The following is an 8,077-nucleotide window of genomic DNA, read 5'->3' on the forward strand; positions in this document are numbered from 1 at the left end:
GGGCCTGCTGTTTCTCTCTCTGTCTTAAGACTGAATGGACTCTTTATGTGGTGGAATGTTAACTCTCAAAATATCTTACTCTATTTTTCAGGATTTCAAAATGTTCTTTAATGAGGTTTCACTTAGTTTTAAAATGTGTATATATTTTATTTTATAGAGAGAGGAGAGGGACAGTGAGAGAGAAACATCGGTGGGCTGCCTCCAGGGAGTCCCCTGCTGGGATGGTGCGGGCACCCCTGGTCCTCGGAGCCGCAGTGTCTGGGCAGCGCAGTGTTAAGTCCTCTGGTAACATTGTTTACTTCCCAGTGCCCTGGAGTTCTCTGTATTTTTCCTTTGGGCAGAGTGAGGCCTGTTCCCGGCCATGCTCACCCCCATGGACCCGGTGTTCTCCCTGGTGGTTCTGTTTGCATTTCTCTGAATATTGGCAGGTGGCCACCCCACAGGCTCTGCCTGGCTGGGAACAAAGGACTCTTTTCTTCTTCCTGGATCCTCAGCCTGCCACCCTGAGGTGTCAGCATCGCTTTGTGTTTTCTGATTGTTATTAAAAGCATTTATCTTTCCATTATGAAGTCGGTGTGCCTTGTGTGTGCTAATTCACCCCCATCCGTTCCTGTTTCGCCGCCTCACTCACTCCCACCTGGCGGTCCACCTGCGGGGCCTCGCCCCCTGCCCGGCCAGGGAGTGCCCAAGTCCTGGGTCCCCCCAAACCCCCCTCCCCGCCCCGCTCCGGGGCCACCCCAGGGGGAAGCCCAGACATCAACGGGCTCCGGGCTGTCTGTGCCAGGAGTGCAGCGGGAAAGGGGAGAACGCGAGGCTCCAAGAGCTGGGCTGGGTGGACCCGTAGCCCGGTCCGCCCTGCCCGCCGGCTGCAGCGCCCTGGGACGCCGGGAGGGACGTGGCTCCGCCCCACCTCCTCCGGAGATACATGGGGGCGTGGTATATGGTGGGCGTGTCCGGGGCGGGGCCTCGACGCGATGGGTGTGGCCTGGCAGGGGCGGGCCTGAGCGGTGAGGCGGCCCGGGGGCGGGGTATTGGCCACGATGGGCGGGGCGGAACCTCCTGGGGGCGGGGCTTGGCGCCCGGTGGGATCGCGGGGCGGAGCTGAGCCCGCGGTGGACCGGTGGACCGGGAGCGGGTGGGTGGAGACCGGGCCTTAAGGGTGGGCTTCAGGCCGGGACTGGGCCGCGGGGAAGGGTCGTAAACGCAGATCCGTGAGGCCTACGCGGGGGCGGGGCCTTGTCCTTTGTGGGCGGGGCCTTGTGGGACGGACCCAATGTGGGGCGTGGCTTCGCGTGGGCGGGGCTCAAGGGTCGGGGCTGCCGGGCCGGGCCGCCGTCACCGGAAAGGACTGGCCGGGCCGGGCCGGGCCGGGCCGGGCGCAGCCTCCTGCGGGCGGGGCCTGTGGCCGGGCGTGGCTCCAGGCGGGGGCTCGCCGGGGCGGGGCTGTGGCCGCTCGCGCTGCGCGGGCTCAGCCCTCCGCGGGGAGCTCCACTCGGGATCCGGTCCGAGGAGGCGGCTCCGGCCGGCGGGCGGGCTCCGCCCTCCGGGTCGCGCGCCCGCGCCGCTCCGGTCCCAGAGCCTGGGCCGTGGCTCCGAGCAGCGGCGGCGCCACTCCGAACTCGGCTCCGCGCGCGGGGCCCGGCGGCGGGCGCGGCGGAGGATCGCCGGGCGGGCGGCTGCCTGGGCCCACCGAGCCATGGCGGCTCCCGAGCCTGCGCCCAGGCGGGGCCGGGAGCGGGAGCGGGAGGAGGAGAGCGAGGACGAGAGCGACATCCTGGAAGAAAGCCCGTGCGGCCGCTGGCAGAAGCGGCGCGAGCAGGTGGGCACCGCGGGGGCGGGGACAGGAGACCCGAAACCTCTCCGCAGCCTCGAGGGGGCGACCCGGTTCCTGCACCCCTTTGGCCTGGCCCCTGCCCCGGGGCGGAACCCTCATTCCCCAAGGGCCAGCCGCGGAGCCACCTCCCTGCCCCGGAGACCAGGCGCCAGCCCCCCCGGGGACATGCTCAGCGCCTGAACCTGCTCCGACCGCTCAGCCCGCCACCCCGCCCCAGAGCGGCCCGTCCTGCCCTCGCCGGGCCTGGGAGGCTGTGAGCGGACCCCCTTGTCCCCCCTCCTCCTCCCCCCTCCCAGGTGAACCAGGGGAACATGCCCGGCGTCCAGAGCACCTTCCTGGCCATGGACACGGAGGAGGGCGTGGAGGTGGTGTGGAACGAGCTGCGCTTCAGCGACAGGAAGGCCTTCTCTGCCCACGAGGTGAGGCCCGTGGCGCCCCCGCGCCCCTGCCTGGTGACCGCCCCCCGCGCCCCCGGGCCCCCGCCTGGTGACCACCCCGTGACCGCCCCCCGCGCCCCCACCTGGTGGACGCCCCGTGACCGCCCCCCGCGCCCCCGCCTGGTGGCCGCCCCGTGACCGCCCCCCGCGCCCCCGCCTGGTGACCACCCCGTGACCGCCCCCCGCGCCCCCGCCTGGTGGCCGCCCCGTGACCGCCCCCCGCGCCCCCACCTGGTGGACGCCCCGTGACCGCCCCCCGCGCCCCCGCCTGGTGACCACCCCGTGACCGCCCCCCCCCCCCCCCCCGCGCCCCCGCCTGGTGGCCGCCCCGTGACCGCCCCCCGCGCCCAGGAGAAGATCCAGACCATGTTCGAGCAGCTGGTGCTGGTGGACCACCCCAACATCGTGAAGCTGCACAAGTACTGGCTGGACGCCTGCGAGGCCCGCGCCAGGGTGAGCGGGGCGGGAGCGGGAGGAGCGGGGAGCGGGCGGGGCGGGCGGCGGCCGGGCACCGCCCAGGCTCCCGCAGCTGGCGGGCCGATACCAACGTGCGGGCTGCAGGTGGTCTTCATCACGGAGTACGTGTCCTCGGGCAGCCTCAAGCAGTTCCTCAAGAAGACCAAGAAGAACCACAAGGCCATGAACGCGCGGGTATGGGGGCGGGGCGGGGCGGGGCGGGGGCGGCGGGGCGGGAACGGGCGGAGCCGGGCAGGGGGTGCGGTGGGGGCGCCCAGGCCCAGCCACCTCTCCCCGCCCTTCCCACCCACGGACGCGCCCCGCCGCCAGGCCTGGAAGCGCTGGTGCACGCAGATCCTGTCGGCGCTCAGGTGAGGCCCGCTGCCCGCTGCCCGCCCCGCGCCCCTGCCCGCCCTCCGCCCCTGACCGCCTCCCGCCCGCAGCTTCCTGCACGCCTGCAGCCCCCCCATCATCCACGGGAACCTGACGAGCGACACCATCTTCATCCAGCACAACGGCCTCATCAAGATCGGCTCCGGTGCGGGCGGGGGCGGCGGGCGGGCGGGCGGCGGGGCGGGGCGGGCCGGGACGCCCAGCCCGCTGACCGCTCTTTCTCCGCCCCGCAGTCTGGCACCGCATCTTCTCCAACGGTGCGTGGGGGCCCCCGGGGATGGAGGGCCGCGGGGAGGGCCGGCCCGCTCACCTCCGCGCCCCCCCTAGCGCTGCCCGACGACCTGCGGAGCCCCATCCGCGCGGAGCGGGAGGAGCTGCGGAACCTGCACTTCTTCCCGCCGGAGTACGGAGGTGGGTCCCGCTCCGCCCCGCCGCCCGGCCGCCCACCCCGCCCGCCTGACGCCTGTCCCCCGTCCCCCGCAGAGGTGGCCGACCGCACCGCCGTGGACATCTTCTCCTTCGGGATGTGCGCGCTGGAGGTACCGCCCGGCGCCGGCCTCGCCCGCCCCTGGCCCAGGTCCTGCCCGCTGACCCGCCCTGCCCACTGACCGCCCTGCCCGCAGATGGCAGTGCTGGAGATCCAGGCCAACGGGGACACGCGTGTCACCGAGGAGGCCATCGCGCGGGCCCGGCACTCGCTGAGCGATCCCAACATGCGGGTGAGTGGCCTGGGGCCTGGTTTGGGGGTGCAGGGTCAGTGCTGCCCCCCGGCCACCCCCCGGGGGCCTTCCCTGCCTGGTGTGGAGTTCCAGGCCTGAACGAGCTGAGGGCATATCTTTTTTTCTTTTCTTTTTAAAAATATGCCTTTATTGATTTCAGAGAGGAAGGGAGAGAGAGAGAGAAACGTCCACAGAGAGAATCACAGACCAGCTGCTTCCTGCGTGCCCCCCATTGGGGGTCAAGCCCACGACCCAGCACGTGCCCTGACCCGGGATTGAACCTTGAACTGTTACCTCCTGGTTCCTAGGTCCGGGGCTCAGCCACTGAGCCAGGATGGCCGGACCGGGCTGGACTCTTTTTAATTTTTAAGGGCACATGGTAGGGTCAGGGAAACCTGGCGGAGTGGGTGAGTACTGTTGTGATGCCCATTTTATAGATAAAGAAACAGGCTCAGAGAGGCTCCAGAGTGAGGAGAACAGTGTTGGCACCTGGTCTGCCTCTTGCCTTCCCGTGGGCCGCGGGGGGGGGGGGGGGGCCTCGGGGGGCCGTGGGGTGGAACTCGGGGGGCCGCGGGGGGGCCGCAGGGGGCCGTGGGGTGGGCCTCGGGGGGCAGCGGGGGGCCGCGGGGGGGCCGCGGGGGGCCGCGGGGTGGCAGGCGGAGTTCGGGAGGGAGCTTCCCCCACAGCCTCTCCGCCAGAGTCTGGGAAACCTCTGGCTTCAGCACAGGCCTCTGGCGATGGAGAGGGAAGTGATGGGGCCTGGATGGGGCTGGTGGGGAGGTGGAGCCTGGACAGACAAGAGAGGCAGGCAGTGCAAGGCGGGGCCGGGGACCGGTCAAGGTCATCTCCAGAAGGCGGGCTGGCCGTGGCGGGTGGGTTCATGCAAGGCCACATGACCTGCGGGGTGTGTGTGTGTGTGTGTGTGTGTGTGACGTGAATGGGGATAGCCGTGCTCCCGGCCCCTTACCGCACACTGCACCAAGTTTTTGTGAGGACTGAGGGGTCCGGAGGGGCCTGGCTGTCCTGTGTGCAGGCTCAGGGCCTGGCTGCTAGCAGGAGCCGCTCCCTGCACACATCATGCAGGTGCCTGGCGCTGGACCTTGCGGTCTAGGGACCAGGGTCCCCTCCCCTCACACCGGGGGGCGGGGGGGCAGAGCAGAGAAACCCCATGAACCGAGGCCTCTTCTCTCCCTGCCCCCAGGAGTTCATCCTCTCCTGCCTGGCGCGGGACCCCGCCCACAGGCCCTCTGCCCACAACCTCCTCTTCCACCGTGTGCTCTTCGAGGTGCACTCGCTGAAGCTGCTGGCCGCTCACTGCTTCATCCAGCACCAGTGTGAGGGCGGCGGGGGGCGGGGGGGGTCAGAGCCTGGGGCTGGGATGAGGAGGGCCTGCTGGACGGTGGCCCAGGCCTCGCCCCTGAGTGCTCCTCGGCCTGCAGACCTCATGCCTGAGAACGTGGTGGAGGAGAAGACCAAGTCGATGGACATGCACGCGGTGCTGGCGGAGATCTGCCGGCCGGGCCGGCCCCCCGTGCAGTGGCGGTGAGCGGCCGCCCCCACTCGGTCCTGCCCCCGGCGAGGCCGGCCGGCCGGCCGGTGCCTCATGTGCCTCTCCCGGGCAGGTACTCCGAGGTCTCCTGCATGGAGCTGGACAAGTTCCTGGAGGACGTCAGGTGAGAGCTGGCGGGAGGGGGGAGCAGGCGGCTGCGGGGCCTGAGCCCCTAGTCACCCGCTGTGTCCCCAGAAACGGGATCTACCCCCTGATGAACTTCGCGGCCACACGGCCCCTGGGGCTGCCCCGCGTGCTGGCCCCGCCCCCGGAGGAGGCCCAGAAGGCCAAGACCCCCACGCCGGAGCCCTTCGACTCGGAGACCAGAAAGGTGGGCCCGGCCCCTCTGTGCAGCTGATTGGCTGAGCGACGCTGGGGGACCTCCTCTCCCGGAGCCTCCTTGCCCCTACCGACACCCCCTCCGCCCCCTGCTGCCTGAGCCCTAGGAGTCGCCCCCGCTCCCACCTGCTCCAGAGCCTTGTCGGGGACTCTCCGCTGCCCTCACCCCTCTGATGCCACCCCCTTGGCTGGCCGACTCCCCGGCGTCCGTGACCTGGTGTAACCCCCTCTGCCAGCACCCCCACCGTGTTTCCCCGGCCCCTCCTGTTCCCATGCCCATACCCTCCGGGTCTGGAGGCCCTCGCTTTGCCCTTGTGGGTGTGTCCACGGTCACTGCCCTGCTCTCGGCACCTCCATTCCCTGCCGGGACGCCCCCCTCAGCCCCCCTCCCTGCTGCCTCCTTGCTCTTGGCTCCCCTCCACACCGCAGCCAGAATCATGTCCCAACAGCCAGGCTGCCCACAGACCGTGGGGCCCTCGGCGGGGCCTGGGCCCTGTGCTCGGCCTCTGCCTCCCGCCCTTTGCTCAGCTGCCCCTGCACCTGTCGGTGCCCGCTCCGTCCGCCAGCCCCTCCCGGCTCTCCCCCTGGGCCCCGTGAGGTGCCTCGCAGGTGCTGAGTCTGAGCCTTCGTGGGTGACCTTGGGCCCCGCGCCCGCAGGTGATCCAGATGCAGTGCAACCTGGAGAGGAGCGAGGACAAGGCCCGCTGGCATGTGAGCGGGGCGGGGGCGGGGCGGGGGCGGGGCGGGGGCGGGGCGGGGGCGGGCAGGGCTGGGCGGGGGCAGAGCCCACCCAGAGCCAGACCTTGCCTCCCGCCCCCCAGCTCACGCTGCTGCTCGTGCTGGAGGACCGGCTGCACCGGCAGCTCACCTACGACCTGCTCCCAAGTGAGTGGACATGCGCCCTCCCAGCCCCGCCCCCGCCCCCACCCCCACCCCCCTGCCCCGCTGTGAGCAGCCACCGCCCCGCCTGGCTTTCCCTGAGCTCCTGACCTTACGCCTCGTCCCCTCGTCCCCTCGTCCCGCCCGCGCCCTGCACAGCGGACAGCGCCCAGGACCTCGCCACAGAGCTGGTGCACTATGGCTTCCTGCACGAGGTACGACCGCTCGGCCAGGCGGGGAGGGGAGGGGGGGGCGGGTACCTACGCCGACCTCCCACCTGCAGGACGACCGGACCAAGCTGGCCGCCTTCCTGGAGAGCACCTTCCTCAAGTACCGCGGAGCCCAGTGACGGGCATGGGGTGCCAGGCCTGTGCCAGGGCTGAGGACAGGCCTGCTCGAGGGCCCTGCTCCGCCAGCAGCTGCCGAGAGACCCTGGGCGTGGGGATGGGTGAGGGCGAGGGGGAGCTCACCAGTGGGGTGGGGGGTCGTGATGAGGCCACGCCCATTCCTAGAACCAGGATTCTCTCATCCCACCCGCCTCCCCGGCTTCCCATTCCTTCCCATGTCCCCCATTTGCTGGCCAGAAGTCTCACCCCCACCTCCAAGCTGTGGGTCAGTGGCAAGGGTGCCCTTCAGGGGGTCACAGTGGTGGGGGCGCCACACACAGGCCCACACAGGAGCTCCCACCTCCACTCAGCGCCCAGCACCTGCAGCACCGGGCGGGGTGCAGGGCGTGGGGTGCTGAGAAGCAGCCGGGAGAGACACCCAGTTCCCACACCACGTGGTTCTCCGCCCCATCCCGCGTCCGGCACAGACGCTCCGGAACCCTCTGAGGCTGTGCCCACAGCCCCCTCAGCCGACACTCTGGCCCCTGTAGCCCCAAAGGGCTCTTTCCTCTCCCACCGCCCTGGCCTGGAGGGGTCAGCCAGACTCCTCCCTGCTCCTCACTCCAAACTCACCCCCCACCTCCCCACCCGCCCTGCCCATGACCACCCCCCCATTGCCCTGGACTTACCTCTCCTGAGCCACCCCCCGTTTTCAGATGTAAACCCGCCGACGTGTGAACTGCATGCGTACACGTAGTGCATTCAGGGTTCCTTTTAAGATTTCAAATGCCAAACCGAGGAAGCGCCCACCGGCCAGGTGCCTGTCGCTGCTACAGAATCACCTGCCGCCGTGCCGCAGCCCAGCCCAGCTGTTACGCTCCTGTCTGTCGGGCGTCTGGCCCAGGCCTCGCCTGCCAGCCCACGTCTTCCCGGAGGTCCAGGGGAGAACCCGGTTCCTCTCCCCTCAGGTTGAGGTTTGGCTTGTGGGGCCAGGCATGGCGCGGCGCTGGGCGCTGGGCAGGAATTGGTGTCCTAGCAGCGGCCGGCCAGGCCCCGCGTTGGGCTGGCTGCAAACTGCAGGCCGTTCTCAGCTTCCAGAGGCTGCACCTGGCGGGCTCCTGGCCCCAGCCTCCACCTTCAAGGCC

At 70.4% G+C, this 8,077-nt stretch overlaps 1 protein-coding gene across 3 annotated transcripts; it reads left to right on the forward strand.

Annotated features, from left to right (window-relative positions):
* The first annotated feature begins 1,569 nt into the window (after window positions 1–1,569).
* NRBP2 (nuclear receptor binding protein 2) lies at window positions 1,570–8,077 on the forward strand. Of its 3 annotated transcripts, none has more exons than XM_036437467.2 (19): window positions 1,570–1,819; window positions 2,131–2,253; window positions 2,623–2,724; window positions 2,833–2,922; window positions 3,058–3,098; window positions 3,171–3,265; window positions 3,354–3,377; window positions 3,448–3,531; window positions 3,604–3,659; window positions 3,744–3,839; window positions 5,041–5,173; window positions 5,279–5,381; window positions 5,462–5,512; window positions 5,584–5,719; window positions 6,385–6,438; window positions 6,549–6,612; window positions 6,766–6,821; window positions 6,890–7,051; window positions 7,086–8,077. In XM_036437467.2, the coding sequence occupies exons 1-18, from the start codon at window positions 1,697–1,699 to the stop codon at window positions 6,953–6,955; spliced, it is 1,497 nt and encodes a 498-aa protein (XP_036293360.1). In that variant the 5' UTR covers window positions 1,570–1,696; the 3' UTR covers window positions 6,956–7,051; window positions 7,086–8,077. The 3 variants fall into 3 exon arrangements, with proteins under 3 accessions (XP_036293360.1, XP_036293359.1, XP_036293357.1); XM_036437466.2 differs by having other exon boundaries at window positions 1,574–1,819; window positions 2,131–2,293; window positions 2,588–2,724; XM_036437464.2 differs by having other exon boundaries at window positions 1,575–1,819; window positions 2,833–3,098.

Source organism: Pipistrellus kuhlii, unplaced genomic scaffold (genome assembly GCF_014108245.1).
Source record: "Pipistrellus kuhlii isolate mPipKuh1 unplaced genomic scaffold, mPipKuh1.p scaffold_m20_p_14, whole genome shotgun sequence".
Taxonomy (NCBI): Eukaryota; Metazoa; Chordata; class Mammalia; order Chiroptera; family Vespertilionidae; genus Pipistrellus; species Pipistrellus kuhlii.